At 51.8% G+C, this 16,905-nt stretch overlaps 1 protein-coding gene across 1 annotated transcript; it reads right to left on the bottom strand.

Annotated features, from left to right (window-relative positions):
• Positions 1–5,060: 5,060 nt before the first annotated feature.
• Positions 5,061–16,393, bottom strand: P3H3 (prolyl 3-hydroxylase 3). Its single transcript, XM_030960178.1, has 15 exons — positions 15,921–16,393; positions 15,196–15,348; positions 14,315–14,501; positions 14,056–14,187; positions 13,062–13,195; positions 12,695–12,784; positions 12,319–12,371; positions 12,080–12,138; positions 10,797–10,921; positions 10,579–10,674; positions 9,464–9,614; positions 9,186–9,303; positions 6,765–6,840; positions 6,202–6,342; positions 5,061–5,948 (listed from the first exon to the last, which is right to left on the bottom strand). The coding sequence occupies exons 1-15, from the start codon at positions 16,329–16,331 to the stop codon at positions 5,736–5,738; spliced, it is 2,139 nt and encodes a 712-aa protein (XP_030816038.1). The 5' UTR covers positions 16,332–16,393; the 3' UTR covers positions 5,061–5,735.
• Positions 16,394–16,905: the final 512 nt, after the last annotated feature.

Raw genomic sequence — 16,905 nt, forward strand, 5'->3', positions numbered from 1 at the left:
ACTGTGTCATTATACAGCACCTCTGTTTTGTTCTCTCTTTCTTGTTATGTGCACTTAAATCTCCATCAGTGATTCTAGCATCTCCCACTTTTGTAGACAAACGTGACCTTTAATTGCTCCAACATTTCACCTGGATGGATGTGTGTCCAGATGTGCTCCAGGTGTTGCCCAAGAAATGTTCCAGCATCATCTGCAGATTTTCTCCCAGTTCCCGTGGGTCACATCACTTCCATCCCTGTTGCCTGAAGGCCTCATTTCCTCTGGTCAGTGAGGCTTTGGGTCCTTCCATGCCAGACTTGCTCTCTTGCTGTGGGCAAGCACATCCATGCAGCTCCCAAGTCCCACCTTTGCTGGCTGCTTGGTAAAGCATTTTGAGTTTCCTTTAAGAATTCCTTCCCTTGAATGTCTCCACAGCTTTCCTTTGATTCCCCCAGGCACAGAGAGTTTTTGCTTGTTCAATGATTCCTGAGGCATGGCTTTGAGTGCAGGAAAGAGAACGAGACACAGGTTTCCCCTAGCTCCTGGGAGGCTATCCCAGCAGGAAGCTATTTCAGGATATGCTTTGCAGAGAGAGACTTATGCCCTGCTGCCTGCAAGGCTGGATAGAGGCACAGCACTGCTGACGGTTCCCTGCTCCCTGCCCATGCACGGAATGGGGCTGCCAGCCCCAGGAATGGTGAGGGAGCAGGAGGGCAGCACTGCCAGGACCCAGAGGAACGTGCCACAGCCACGGCCTGGGGCTGCCAGCCTCAGCCTCCTCCAGCTAAGGACAGGAACAGACCAGCACCTGAGCTGGGCCCATTCCACTGGTTTTTCTTCTCCCATTCCAACAGAACAGCAATGAGGGGGCTCATCCCAGCAAGGATGCACTGCTGCACCTCATTGAGTGAGCCTGGCCATGAAAGCCCACCTCCGTGCACTTCCCCTCCTTTGGGAGAGGGCTGGCATTCCACTGCACCTCCCAGCTGTCTGACAGAGCAGGGAGATGCTGGGGAAGGCCTTGCAGCTTTCAGTCAGAGGCTGCACATCCTCCTTTTGCTGGGTGTTTGCCCCTCATTTTCAGTGTACAGTCAGGCTGCAAGGCTCCATCCTGCTCTAGTCACAGTCTATGGCACCAAGTGGAACACCTGAACTTCCAGCCACCCTGTGCAGCCAGCCCTACCACTGTGGCCCACATTTTGCCCTCCTCCAGTGTTCCTTAGGACTGATCCATCGATCCTAAGCACTGGATTGCCTTTTCCTGCTAGGTAACCTCCTCCCCCTGACTGTCTCCTTCCAGCCTCCTTTGCTTGGTTCCCAAGTTCTTCAGGCTGTTATTTCATACACCTTTGGCTCTCTGAGATCACTGTCCATCCACCTGTCCCAATTTTTATTTGTAGACTTCTGGTTTTGCCCACCCAGACCTGCACAGAGGTGGGAACCTTGTTCTCCCTTCCTTCCAATTTCTGCTCCCGGTGAAGCTGGCTGTACACATCCTCCTCATTACCTGTCGGATCCCAGTCTGCCTTTCATTGCTCCTGCTTTTTCACTACCCTCTTCCCTTCTCTGGTTGTTTCTCAACTCTGGTACTAGCAAGGGAATGGCAGTTCACTGCTCAGTAAAGCTGCATGACCAGCTGAGGGGCTTTCAGAGCCATAGGCAGATCAAACAGCAGGGGCAGGATGTCGAGGACGGATAAAAAGGGCTAAATATAGAGAAGGTGCAGCTCAGGACTGTGTCCGAACCTTTAAATCCCTCTGAGGGAACACTCTAAATGAAGTTGGGAATTGTTCTCAGCCTCAGAAGGACAAGGAGCCACAGATGAGTGATAATAATAGCTCCATCTTTGCCTGTCGCCTCCATCTGTCATGTCCCAGTGCAATTTGTGGAGAGTGAGGTGTCCCCAGCGTAGCACAGCTGCCTCCCAGGAGGAGCAGGGCAGGTGTGCAAAAGAGCAGCTCGTTATGGTCATGTAAATTTAGGGCAGGAAATGGGAGGAACAAAATGGGGGAAGAAAAGAGGAAAGGGAAATGGAGTTTGGCCAAGGTACGTTCCTGCCTTGACCAGCAGGACCTTAGGGATACACATTTATAGTGGATCTAAGGATCAGCTCACAGTTGCTCATGGTGGTTGCCCAGGCTAGTTTTAATGTGAAAAGTTTTTAAATGGTGCACACTTGGTGCTTTCCGGAAGTAAGGGCTCTTTCCAGGGAATGCTAAGCAGAAGAGGAAACCAAGTCCTTAGGTACCTCTGAAAGAAACAATTCACCACTCTCAGCACAGCTACTGACAGGAGGACCTTGGCACCAGCGCAGTTCCAGAGTTTTGCCTCCTGCAAGGACCACCAGGAGCAAGCAGGGCACAACCAAACAGAGCCTGGGCTTGGCTGGTTCATGCTAGCCCTGTTCTGAGCTCTGCCTTAGCTGTGCTCAGCCAGTTCACAGCTTGGCTTTGGAAATCACGTTTTATTTCTTCTGCTCTCCAACTTGACAGTTCTTCCCCCTCCTGGCTTTTCTAACAAATTTCTTGCTGCAGCACTCCTGTCTGTGGGCAACTAAACCCATCCTGAGTCCTTTGGTGTCTGCTCATAGCAGATCAAATGCTTCTGCTGAGTTGCAAGACAGAGGGGGATCTGGAATCATCCATCTTCTGCCTTTTGCTGCCACACCCTGACTTTGCAGAGCAGTGGCCACATCCCTTGCACGATGCCATGGAGGTGGCCCAGCTTGCTCCCTGGGAGCTGTCCCTCCAAGTCACCTGCATCACTCCCTGGTGGGGATAAGGGTGCAAGGAATGGGTGAGAAAAAGAGGCAAGGTGAACCCTCTTATTATCTGCTCCTGGGTAGCTCCCCCACGCTGAGGAAGGAGTGGTTGCTCTGTGAAATGTTGGGAGAGGGCTGTGAATGGAACAGGGAAAGGGGCAAGAAGGACTCAGTGGGAACAGGCAGTGTCCCTGGGTCTCTGTGTAATCCTTGACCAGCTTCACAGGCTCGCCCTGGTGACCCCGGGCTCCTTGCAGAGCCGGATACAGAGATGATCCCTCTCTCCTGTGATGGAGATCAAAGGTCAGGATAAAATTACCCTGCTCTGCTCCTTGCTTTCTGAGGCTCCTTCTCCAGCCAGAACAGCAGCCAGCTGCAAAGAGGTCTGCACAGGGTGCACTGGGAGTGCAGGGCTGTGTACAGGCAGCGAGTGCCAGGTTGATCAGGAGAGATGTTACCCTCCCACTCCAGCCTGGAAACTGGTGAGATTTACCTGCCAAGTGGAGAACAAGCAACCCCATCCCAGTGCAAAACCCATCCACCACTGTGAAGACACCTCAGTGCTAACCCAACTCCTTTCCATGATCTTACCCTCCCTCATCCTCTGATGGGATGAGCCCTTCAAAGGTTCCCCACATCATCACTCCAAGAAACTCAGGGTCCCAATGCCAGGTTCACCAAGGTGACCTCAGGCATCGCAAGGCAGCAAACTTACCGGGATCTGTAGAGCAAGGTGGGTTGCAGTCCCCTCTGGATGGGACCCTCACAGCCTGCCTCCCTTGCTGAGAATGGCTCCTCCCTGCCCAGAAGTCCCTCGTACCTCTGCAGTCTCCAGGCAGTCCCGTTTGTCCACCCAGCGAGTCCCTCGCTCCCTCTCTGCTCCTCAGCCTCTCCCAGGACTGATCTCCCCATGGGGAGCTGGAAGGCTGTGCACGGGAGGGGTTGGGGGAGGGCTGATTCCAGGAGCAGCGTCAGGCAAATTAAATCAGACACCAGAGACTTGGGGAAATCGGATTGGGACGTAATGCAAAGCAGGTGGATGGGGAGGGGTGAAAAGAGAGAGTAGCACACTGCTCCTGAAGGGAAAGAAACAATCCCAGGCGGATTTGACTCCCTCTGTTTATATCAGCAACAAACTAATAAAGTGAAGATTAGCCAGAACAGCCTAGGATTATCAGCCACCAGGGCAGGGCTTGCTGTACCTCACAGTCATAGGAATTCCTGTTTTCCCAGGGACAGCATGCCACTCATGTCCTGGGCAGGGCAGAAAGAGGGATGATGCCGCCAGAGAGGGCCTGCAAAGGGAAAACCAATGGCAGGGCCACCACACCCTCTCTTGGCTGCAAATGGGGCTCTGGATGGGGAAAACAGAACTGGGCACAGGGGCCAGTGGTGGCAAAAGATTTGGTGGCATGCCTTTTGGCAGCCACTTTAGTGGGATGCTGCGAGGGGATTATCTTGGCCTCAATCTCTTTTAATCTCTCCCGCGGCTTTGGCCCAAGCCTGAGATAAATACCTTTTAACGGATCTCATCTGACGTCAGGAGGCCATCAGTCTAATCACCCAGGCCACCTTTGGGCAAAGCAAGCCAGAGATGTGGACACTGGCCCCTCATCCCCCAGCATGTCCTCATCAACCAGGAACCAGCCAGCATCCCCAACAAATCATCAGGATGGACATGTGGGTGCTGGGATGCGACAGGCCCCTCGCCAGGGAGAGGAAATTTGAAATGCACAATCAAACGTTTTCCTGGGACCCTGGGGAGGGCATGGGAAGCAAAAAGGGTTGCCAGCACAGGTTTCCCAAGCCTGCATGCTAAGAAGCGTCAGGATTCAGATTAAGGAAGGACTTCCCTTCCCATGGAGCAGGGGCCCTGTGCCAACAGTGACAAGGGGATCACTCACCCACCTCTTACACCACTGGCCCTGGTTCTACAGATTTCTTCCACTTGAACTGCACTTGGGGTCTCTCCATGCACAACTCATCAAGGCTTGAGTATGTCATGACCACAGATTGATCTCTTGCTCTAATGCTTCCCAGGAAAAGGGTCACTGCTCTTTTAGATACTCCATATCCACCCCATTCAATTCCTATTTGGCTACAATATAATCCCATCTCGGGACACTAATCCCCTGGGCAGTGACAGCAGATTGTCTTTCTATCAGGGTAGAAAATGATAAACAAAATCTCTCTTCTGCTTTCAGGGACAATTTAGTGCATGGAGAGGGAGGAAAAAATGAAAACAAAAGAAAAAAAAAAGAGAGGTCTTGCTACAGGAAAATGTGAGTGTACAGTGCTTTTTCTTAAAGGCACTCCTCACCCTTTCCACATTAGCCACGTCACAGCTGACTTTCTCTCTTGCTCTCCCTTATTGGAAGTAGCTGACATCTGGGTAAATACTCTGTTATCTTTCACTGAGGGCTCAATCCCCTCCCATAATTTGTTAATTAAATTTCAATCAGAAACAAGTGTACACATCTCCCTGGTAATACAGACTCAAGCTCCCATCAATATCTGTTGTCCAGCATTTGGCTTTTATTCTGTATATTCACAGTCCTTCACCTCTCCTGTCTCAGGTCACTTTGCAAGGTTCTGGAGTTTGCATGTGCTTAGGAAATTCAAAGGCTTTAGTTTTAAGTTCCTGAATGAGACAGCCCACACTGAAAGACTCCAGGCTCCTCCTCCCCGTGTCAGATTTAGCCCTGGATAGCCAAGAAGTTGGCAGTGAGAGGAGCGGAGTGAGAAAACCTTGTCTTCTTACTTCTGAGTGAGACAAACACAGTGAGGCAGTGAAGAAAGCTCCTTGTGTCACTGACTTCCACACTGTGTCCTTCTCCCATTTTTCAGCTGCTGGGACATCACAGAGAAGAAAGCTGCACCCCTCCCCATCACTACAGCTCTACCACACTACTACACTGCCCCAGGCCTCCGTGGTCTCCGTCCTCCTGTGACGTGCCAGGCCAGGCTGTGTGACAGTCCACAGGTCCCCATGCACTCAAAACTCATCTCTGGCCCGTAGCACCTTGGGCTGCTGCTTCCTGTCCAAGCCAGGCTTCTGTCTCTGATCTGCAGGCTTGGCTGCACGGCTGGGAGCACGAGGCTCTGAGGAGGATCTGCTGCTGCCATCAGTTCCTTGATGTTTATCTCCACCAGGCTGGTCCTGCTCCATGGCCCTCTTCTCCATCAGCTCCTCTGCCTTCACCCGTTCCTGCAGCCATGGAGACAGAAATTATGTGAATCCTCCTGCTGGGGTCTGGACAAAACACATCCACCTGACCTCTCCAGAGCCCAATCCCCCTCTGCAGGACCCATCCCAGGCTGGCCCCTCCACCACACACCCTGTCCAAGGGCAACCCCCAGCTGCTGCCCTGGGCCCTGCCCCAAGGCAAAGCCCAGAAGCTGTTCCTCAGTGAGATTTGATCTCACTTGGAGGTACTTTGTCCCTTCAGCATGCCCTTCACCTGCTCAGCGTGCTCCGGGGAGTGCGTGTACCAGAGGGCAATGGCGCAGCGCCTGCCGCGCCGCACGGCCCACACGCCATGGGGGTTCTCCTTGCCAGAGCTGAAGGCCACCAGCCTCCCACACTTGGGACGCACCTCGGCCTGCCAGGAGAGAGACAAGAGACTGTGAAGCCAGCAGACCCCTGCTCTGGATGACACAGTCCTTCTACAGAGGTGACACTGCCTGCGGGAACGTGGAAGAGCAGAGAGCTGCTAGGCATCTACAGCCAGTCTGTGAGCAAGGCAGGCCTTGGAGAGGGACAGAGAGAATCAATGGGATAACAAAGGTCACAGACACCCACAGACTGGGAAGAGCCTGGAAAATCTCAGCTAGGAAAGAGTCAAACTCCCCTGTCTGAGATTTGCCTCAATTTCCCTTTAGCTGCCCCTATTTGAATCTGACACTGCACCAGCACTGGATTGTTTTTGGTGTGGTGGGATCCAATAACCAACCGGTTTCCTCCTGCACAGACTAAGTCTCACCCTCAGCCCTCTCTCCCTCTTTTGGCCAGTCCCAGACTTACTGTGACAGTCACAGTGTCCATTTCAGTGAAGAAAAGGCCTCCACCTTGGAAGTCATCATTGAGGTAGAGAATGCCACTGTGGACAAAAAGAAAGAGTACATATGTATGGTGAAGCTTATTACCCCCAGGTGCTTCCCCACACTCCTTGTTACAGGTTGAAAAGCAAGTAGACCAGTTAGCAGGAGAATCCATCTGAGGGTGTTAAATACAGCAGTGCCTAGCTCAGGGGAGTCCCTGAGCTGCAAGCCATAGGAGGCTGGGAGAGTATGCCAGGGAATTAGCTCTACACACTTGTCCTGTTTTATTTTGGCTTGTTCTTAATCCCCCACAGCATGCATCTGTGGCACTGTTGTGACAATACCCTGGGCTTGATAGACCTTGTTTCTAACCTATTGTTTATGTTTCAAGGTTGGGAATAATCCAGCTTCTGGAAGAGGAGAGTGATCAGCAAAGAAAGCCGTGTCTTAACAGCCAAGGAATTTCAGGGTAACATTAGAATTGGAATGATCCAAAAGGGGCCTGGTGCATTTAGAAAAGAAAATTAAACCAAGAAACTTCTTTACTAAAGTTATACAAAAAGAGAAGCAGCGAGGCCACTGTACAGCACAGGTAGCCCACAGTCAAGCAGGTGAAAGAATGGACCACAAACTGCCCGGGTTCTTCTTGGTCTTCAATTAAGCTGATAGAAAACATCAGAGGAACAACACAGGCTCTTAACTAATGGGACTGAGAGGAAGAAATACAAATGAACACTGTGGTTGCTGAAGCAATGTTAAGGACATAAGGGCAGTGAGAGGATTACCAGCCCTGGAACCCAGGAAGTTGTAGCTCTTCTGCCACAGGGCTTTAATAAGGCTGTGAAGCCAGAGGGGTGACATGAGTGGAGAAAAGCAAGGACAGCTCTCTCACATCCAAAGGGACAGGAAAGTAGGGATAATGGTTGAAGCATAAACAGTGTTATCCTGACCTCAATAGTCTGCAGGGCTTTAGACTCCATTTCTGAGAAGGGTAATTGGAGGACAAGAAGCCAATGGAAAATGGTCTTAAAATGTAACACTGGGGTACTAAAAGCAGATTGGGCTACCCACATAATGTTTGAAAAAATAGTGCATTTTCCAAGGAAACACTACATGCTCAATCTCAGCAGTTTGGACTGTGGCAAAAGGACTCAGAATGGTGCCATAGGGGAAATTTCTAATGAAAAGAGAAGATGAAGATGCGCATGAACAGCACACAGGAGTACTGTGCACCTAGAGCAGCATCACTGGATGCTGGCCTGGATTGGTCCCTGGGTCCAATCCTGCTCAATATTATCATTAATGCCCATAGCACAGATTCACAGGAAAGATCCAGGAAGTTTGGAACACAGGCACTTCATTCAAAAGGACACTGCAAGAACTCAGCCCTTAAGATGGTTGGGCAGTCACAGCTCGAGCTGCAAGAGGACAGGGATGCTCCCAAAAATAGCTCAGTGGCATAGATCCCCAGAAGGTATTTTACCATCTATTCAAGTGGAAGTCAGAGAACCCAGGGAGCAGTGAAGGGACAGGACAGCTTTCTCAAGGAGGGACAGAGATCTAACTGGTTGCACAACAAAGTCTGGTAATTTTGCAATCTGGTTATACCAAGTAAACACTGGTATCCAAAGGGAATCAACTCAATGATAATGGAATTCCCTCTAAGTCCCATATCTTCATCATAGCTGCTTAGAGATTTCTGCTCTGGATACAGCTACCATTCAAAGAAAAGACAAGTAAAATTTCTGGATGCTCAGGGATGAGATGGCAAGTAGGAGGAATCAGCTGTAGTGAACTGACCTCATCTGGCTGCAGTGTGCAACAACTGGCATCACCATTAAACTATATTTCAGGTTCTTTCACAGAGGAGTAACAAAACCTGCCACAGGCTGGAAAAAACATAAACTCTCACGTGGAATGGAAAAACCCAACTTAAAGTATTTGCAGTGAATCTTGAGAGAATAGGCACTGAAGTACACTGACTGCTCAAACGAAAGGAATCCAAGGAGCCTGACTATCCCTTTCCTGTAATTCACAGAATTCTATAAAAGATGGAATTTGACTACAAGAAACAGCCTGTCAAAAGGGCTGGCAGCTGACTGTAGCACTGCGGCAGACCCACAAGATAGCAGTTTGATATCGTGGTTCTAATCTGTGCACCCTCCCAGCCTCATTCTGCTCTCTGTTAAAGCTGGCTGTGCCAAGCAAGGAGGGAAAAAGGGCAGGTCTTCCCAGCCCAGGGAAGGTGTTTCACACCTTGTTCTGAAGCTGCTGATGCAGCCTTCTGCCTGATGCTACAATCCTCGATGGTTTTGAGCCAACCATCACCAGGTTTCTATAAGCTAAGCTCATCCTCTGATGGGGCCAGGGATATCTTCATATGATCTAATGCAGGTGCTCTTACCTGTAGTCCCTGTACACATAGGCAGGAGGTTCTTTCCAGCACTCTTGCCCCTCAGGATCCAAGAGACAATTGTCAGCATGGACAGGATGACTAAGATCCATGCGACCTTCCTGTTCCCCTGAAAACATACAAAAAGGAATATGGACACTTTCAGCTTCAAGAAAGAATAAAGCAGAGAGAAAGGGATACAGTGAGAATAAAGGGAGGATAGTCTCCTGAGAGCACATGGCTGGGAGCGAGGAGACTCTCACAGACTAACAGGATGAAAGGTTCTTTACCATCTACAGCTCTGCGGCACACAAGGTGTGTGAATGAGAAATGGAGTTTCTTTCCAGGAGTGAAATAGGACTCTATGATTCTCCGAGATTTCTCACTAGCCTGCAGAAGCAATTTGGCGTCTCTCCATTCCACGTCCCCATTTTGGGCCAGCTACAAGTGAAAAACAAGTCTGTTACAATACTTACAAAGAACTGATACACGTACACAGCACAGAAGAAGAGACCTTTGTCTCCTGTGGTCACTCAGGCAAGAAAAAAACATATTTTCTCAATTATAACTCAGGAGTACAACTGTACAGCACAGCAATTATTTCCTTCTCCTTGGCCCATGAAGCCACATCTGGAAAGCTGCATCATTTTGGGTGTCCCACTACACAAGAGATATTTGGAAACTGAAGTGAGTCTTGAATGAAGAGTCCTAAGATGGCAGGAATGTTGGAACACATGACTTAGAAAAAGAGGCCAAAAGATTTGGCTTTCTTCAGTCTAGAGAAGAGAAGGCCAAAGGAACATCTAAGTACAGCCTCCTGTCACCTAAAAGAGGGTTACAGAGATGGAGACAATGTCTCCTCAGAGAGACACACTGAAAAGAGGCAGCAGACAAAAGATGCAGCAAGAGAAATTTTGGCTAGATATGAAGAAAAATTTCACCCTCACAAGACTGGTACAGCACCAAAAAAGGTGCCCAGAGAGGCTGGAGAATCTCCACCCTTGGAAATGTTCAGAACTTGCCTATGCAAAGAATCGAGGGATTTCATCGAGCTTTAGAATTAGACATGCTGCAAGCTGGAGGTCAGATTGGAGACCTCAAGAGGCTCCTTCTACCTTAATTTATTCTCCAACTCTAAACTAAGCACGTCTGTAGGGCTACCTCACAGGGACAAGCAGTCCCCAAACCCTGCCTCACAGAAGAGAAAGCACTTGTCAAGCCTTCCACGTACAACATCCCTGAATGTGACTGAGGAGGAAGCAGGCCAGAGAAGACCACAAGTGTTGTGAGGGAGACAGCACACCCATGACACCACCCAGAGTGCAATCCACAGAACAAAACACTCAGGTGGCAAACTCTCTTTCTGCACAATTAAGAAGGCAGCAGACTCACAGATGCATTTTACCTGCACAGCCTTCAAAACAGTTAACCCTTCAAATCTCTCATGTGGGGTGTGAGGTGACCGCCTTGCCCGGTACCCATCTCCTGCTTCCCCTGCTGCCTGGAACAGAAGGATACAGATGACATGCATTAGGCTGCCAGCTCTCCTCCATGCAAACCCTACTGCCCTGCCTGCTGAGGAGGAAAGTTCACACAGGAGTTCTTACGGGATCCTGGCCTCACCTTTGTCAGTTGGAGAAGGTCCTTACACTCAGACTCTGTCAGCACTCTGTCAAACACAACCCGCTGGGTTCCATTCATCTGCTGGGAATCCATCGTGACAGCAATACCCTCAAAAGGCAAAGCACCTGTTGAGAAGCAAGCACAGATAGGCATGAGCAGGCTTTGGACAAGAACCCCTCAGACACCAACCCCCAGCCTGGAAAAGGAAGTGGAGAGACACTCTACATTCTCTGAGAAGACAGGACAGCTCCCCAGAAGAGCCCGCTCCTCGCAGACCCCTCACATGCTTCAGGGGATCCAGGGCACCAGCTGGGGAAGCTGGCCTACAGCACGTGCTTCAGGAGCCAGCAGAGACTTGGGACTTGCTGGGAGAGCAGCAGGGAGCTGGGGGAAGTTGAGTGCACTGTGGATTGCAGCAGCAGAGCAGGTCCAGCCTACTGGAGTGAGGCTCTGGAGAAAAGAAGCAGGTAAACACCTCCATCAACCGTCCTTTCAACCATCTTTCATCAACATCTTATCCAAGAATTATCTCTGGTGAATCTTTCTGCTTTCTTCACCCCAAAGAGAAGCACTGGATATTAGCTGATGATTTAGCTTTTTGATCTTTGGCCTTTTTTCCCACTCTCTCTGACTTCTGGATGATGAGGAATGCCCTCATCAGGCCCTTAGAAGGCTCTGCTCTCACAAGTGCCACAGCAGAGAACCACTTGTGGTCATTTCAAGCAAAGACTCCATGACTGAGCCCTTCAAGAGGCTCTGTATCCACACATAAGAATAGGGGACCAGCAAGAACATGAGACTCTGCACTGCAACCTGCATCATTCAGCCACAAACCCCTTGGACTTCTGCTTTTCAGGGAAAGACTTGCCCAAGCTACATTGTCTGCTTCCAGTTTCCATTTTCCAGCCCCTGCCTTCGTGTCCCTTTCAGAAAAGTGTTGACTGAAGCTGGGCTGGTTGAGCTGAACCAGGTTTGATGTAGATACTGCTGGCACACTGAACAGGGATCTGCATGTCCACAGGCTTGTCACACATTCAGGCTGTCCTCAGCTTTTCCAGCCACAGTGCCCTTTGAGTTTGCATGCCAGACACGTACACAGTGAGATTTTGCAAGACTACACATGCATCAAAGAGGAAGAAAAGAACAGTGAGAAGATTTGCTGAGCCATTCAAGTCAGTCTGCATATATGCTAGCATTCAAATGTCTGAGGGTGGAAGACAGCACTTAGCCTGAGTAAGTCTGGCTGACTGCATCCAAGACCTCCTTCAAGCTCTTTTACTCACCCCTCTTCTCCCTCTCTTCCACATCCAGAGTTTCCTGCTTTTGCTTCTCCTGATCCTCTCTCGGGAGCAAGGGAAAGAACAGAGACCAGGGCTGTCAGTACACAGAGCTATGCCCCACCCTTCTCTGTAGCAGCATTTCACATCCTTCCTGTTCCTTCTGTGCCCATTTCTCTACACATTACTGTTCCTTGCACCACCCTTACTTATATTGCAGTCCTAGCTGACCTGCCCAATCTTACCTGTGTTTCTCCCTCAGGTTTTCGGGAATCAGCTCATCTGGAGTCCAAAGATCCTGTAAGGAAAAAAACACAGGTGGTTCAGACCACAACAAACCTCGCACTGCTTCTCCAGTGAGTATCAGACCAACCACTGTGGCCCACTTCTCAGGAGAGAATATTGAACCAATGCTTATGGTTACAGCAGCAATTTCAAATTAACTTCAGTCCTGGAGCAGAAGAAAGGCCTTAAATATCCACCTCATAAGGACTTGGGGGTCCTCCTCATCAGCATCTGATCCTTTCTGGATCATGGCCTACTAAAGTGAATTCTGATAACTGAGATAGTGAACAATTGGTGAAACCATGTCAGGAAGATTAAGATGGTATTGTTACTTACAGGGTCATTAAAAGTTTCTCCCAGATGCTCCACTGCATAATAAATCAACTTCTTCTCCATCAAAGATCTCTGCACATAATGCTGAATACTCTAAGGAAGCAAAGAGACTGTCAAACAACCACCTCACAAAAGACAACCCCATCCCTGTCCAGGGCAGAAGCCTGTCCCATCCCACTGTTGTGCACAATTAAAGCCCCTTTTTGTCCTCAAAGGACACTGACTGTGACAGACTAAACTCCAGATTCTTCAGTCCTGGCCCTGGCACATGTCTGCAGTGAAACACCTTCCCCTTTTTGTCTCTTGGACTGTGATCCTGTCCTGTGGGACAGGGCAGGACCAACAAGGACAGACCTGGAGCTGTAACTACCTGTCTGGCTGTGAGAGCGGCGTCCTCTCCCAGCTCTGCGCGATACTGCTTCATCTTCTCCAGCATGGGCTCATCCGTGGGATAGAACAGCAAGTAGGACGCAGCACATTCAGCGGCCAGGGTCTGGTTCCCAACTTGTGCAGGGACAGAAGAGAGCAAACACAGATGTCTCTGAAAGACTTGAGCAGGGATGTGTACAGGCCAGCAGCACCCAGTGTCCCTGCCAGGACCTGGCAGCTGGCCTTACACCAATACACACCAGCCCCTGCCTTGCAGGGCCTCCACCCAACGAGGGGAATGAACCTGGTACAGAACAGGCATGCCTTTAATACTTGTTGGGAGCTGGTTTAGAAGAAACATATTAAAATTAAGTGTATTTTGAAAGAGAGATGGTACCACTCCCTCATGCAACAGACAAGATGAGGGGTCTAGCAGCATCTTTGACATACAAGTTTCCCCAGTGGTCTGACAGAGGAAATAAGAAACAGTTGGGTCAGCGTGGGGAGGAACAGGGGTGTGCAAAAGAAGGGCTGAGGGATGTGTGAAGTGACAGAGTGACAGGATGACCAGTGTCATGCCAGGCCACCAGTTCAGCAGGTAGGGCTGCCTCAGAAGGAACACCACTGCTGAGGTGAGATGCATGTGGAGCCTCTAGGCAGGAAGTGGGAGCCTGGTCTGGAGCCAGGTACTGAAAAAGAGGGTATAAAACACTCAGCAAATAGCTGGAACAAGGGCCTGACAAAGTGTGCTGGAGAAAGACGTGGGAACAGCCTCACACCACAGAACCTGGGCAATGAGACTGAAGGAGACCACAAGGGACATCTCCCAAGGCGGCCACAGTCCTGAACAGAGGTTCTGGGAAGAGTTAGGGGGCAAACAGAAGTAGAGCTCAGGTCAGCGTGCCATTTTTCCCCACAACAAGCTGCCCTCCAGGATCAGAGGCAAAGGACAAGGGGTGCCACCGCACAATCTGCTGGTTTGTGGCTCTGCTCACCCTGGCTGTAGGCAAACTGCAGCAAATCAAGATGAGAGGGTATGAAATCTTCTGTGGCAGAAATTCTCCCCGGCTTTGTGGCAATTTCCAGGACACACTGCTGCCTGCACTTCAAAACCTGAATATAATGGGCTGCAAGACAGAGGAGCAAGAAAGGCAGTAGCCCACACATCTTCCAGACAGGAGTGCAGGGTGATGGGATGTGCCCAGGGTGGGGAGCACAGCCTTCCTACCCAACCCTCTGTGCCTCTAACACTACCTGCAATGGCTTCATACAGGCCAGGCTGCATTTTCTCCTCCTCGTCCTCATCCTCCCGAGGCCCTTCACACAGGGCACGACACTCTTCCAGTGCTGACAGTGCCTCTGAGAGTGACTCCTCCAGCCTGGCCACGGCCTGCAGGTACTCATCTGCACCATAGTGCTGCACACCAGTCTCATATGCTTCCTGTGAAGGACAGATCCAGGTCCCTTCATCGGTGTGGGTGACACCAAAGGATGTCCCAAGACTTCTGAGTTGCTCATAGGATGGTGCTGACATAAAGGGGCCTGCCTGCTCCTGCACAGTCAACCACACAGTGACAGCAAATCCCACACTAAAGCCAAATAACTGTCATCAAAAAGTCTCTCTGTCACACTCGCAGTGGAGTTTGTCCTCACCTGGAAGAGAAGGCTGCAGGGAGATCTTCCTGCAGCCTTTCAGACACAAAGGGGTCTGAGCAAGACTTCAGACCAAGGCCTGTAGTGACAGAACAAGGGGCAACAGTATTAAACTGAAAAAGTGTTTTGATGGAAGATAAAATATATTTTGGACTGGAGATAAGATACTTTGATGATAACTGTTAGGAGACACTGAAGCAGGTTGCCCGGAGAAGCTGTGGATATCCCATCCCTCAAAGTGTTCCAAGGCCAGATTGGATGGAGCTTTGAGCAACCTGATCTAGTGGAAGGCGTCCCTGCCTATGGCAGGGGACTTGGATTAGGCAATCATTAAAGGTTCCTTCCAGGCTAAATCTCTCTATGATTCTGTGTATGGGGGCCTGTCTCAAGCCATGGCCTTTGTGCAGGAACAGATCAGGGTCCCAGACCGGTCCCTAGTGGACTAAGAGCTGCTCATGCGTGGCTCTGCACTGAGCCCTCACCCAGTGTGGCGTGGCCTCCAGGTCCTGGAAGCTGTCTGACTTCACCCCTGACATTCGCCGGTACTTCTCGATGTCCTCCCGCATTTGGAGGTGCTGGGGATTAGCCACGAAGAACGTGTGAGCGGCAGACACGGCCTGATCCAGCTTCTTCAGCTGTGGAGAAAAGGCAGCAGTGCCTGTCATGCTCCTGCAGGTCTCTGCTGTTCACACCCACCCCTCACCCCAGCTGCTTCCCGGCTTCCCAGAATCACAGAATGGGTCAGATTGGAAGAGGCCACCGTGGGTCATCTGCTCCAACCTCTCGTCCTACAGCACATGGCACCAGATTGCATCCAGATGGTTTTGGAATGTCTCCAGTGAGGGAGATTCCACAACTGCTCTGAGCAATCTGTTCCAGTGTATGGTCAGTCGCATAGTAAAGTTCTTCCTAATATTCCACCTAAAGGTGGAACTTCTTGTGCATCAGTTTCTGCCTGTTGCCTCTTGTGGTGGCTGGCACCAGTGAGAAGAACCTGGCTCCATTCCCTTGGCAACCCCCTTGCAGATATTTATGCGCATCAGTAAGGTTCCCTCTCGGCTGTCTCTTCTCGAGGCTGAGGGAAAGGCGTCCACCCTCCGGCTGCCCGGCGACCCTCCAGGAGAGCCGCGCCACACCCGTCCCCTGCCGTGCACGACAGCACCCCGGGAGGCGGACACTCCCACCCGCGCCCGGGGCCGGTGCCCACCTGGAAGAAGGCCACCTGCAGGTAGTTGTAGGGCTCCCTGCGCTCGAAGTCACGGAGCACGGCACGGCTGGCGCGGTGCGCGGACGGCGCGGGGCGCAGCCGCCGGCCCAGGCACTGCTGCAGGCACCGGGCGCGCTGCAGCACCGGCCCGAGCAGCGCGGCCTCCCAGCGCCCGGGCCCGCCGCCCAAGGGCTCCTGGCGGGCGCAGGCGGCGCGGCAGGCGCGGCGGGCGGCCCGCAGCCCCGCGTAGCTGTGCAGGGCGCGCTGCAGCAGCTCGGCCGCCCGCGCCCAGTCCCGCGCCAGGTACGCCCTCACGCCGTCCGCGTACAGCAGGTCGAACGGCACCAGCCGGCCCGGCGACGTGGCGGCCGCGGCGGCGGCCAGGAGGCTGAGGCACAGCAGCGAGGCCATGGCTCCGCGAGGAGAAGGCGGAGGAGGAGGAAAAGGGGTCCTGGCGGGCCCCGGGCTCGGCCCACCCCGGGGGCGGCGCCGGTCCGGGGCCGCGGTGGGCGGGAAGGCTCGGCCCAGGTCCCGCTGCGCCGGCCGAGAGCCGCCGCTGCCTCGGGGGCTGCCGGTGCTGCCGCCGCCGCTGTGTCTGACGTGCCCCTGGTCCGGGCGGCCTCCCCAGCGCGAACCCTCCCTTTGGGGTGGGTCACTCAAAAGGCCTCCAAGGCCGCGTCTCCTTGGAGTCACGCTTGGACACTTCATACTCCCATCACACGGAGAACTGCTTTGGGCATGATGGGCTACCTATCTCTCTCTGACACTGCCTCCCCTGGGACAATGCCAAACCTTTGCCCTTGGCTGGAATGACAGCCAACACCAGCCAGAAGGTCCATCTCCCACATGGTACTCTTGCACCTCCCTGCCAAGAATTGTATCTGGGGCAGGAGCCTGCTTCAGACATCACCACTCCCAGTTTTGCTGGTGTGGGCAATTGAGGGGGACTTCCCTCAGAAGCCTCTGTCAGCTTTCGTGTTTGGCT

Source organism: Camarhynchus parvulus, chromosome 1, assembly GCF_901933205.1.
Source record: "Camarhynchus parvulus chromosome 1, STF_HiC, whole genome shotgun sequence".
NCBI classification, from domain to species: Eukaryota; Metazoa; Chordata; class Aves; order Passeriformes; family Thraupidae; genus Camarhynchus; species Camarhynchus parvulus.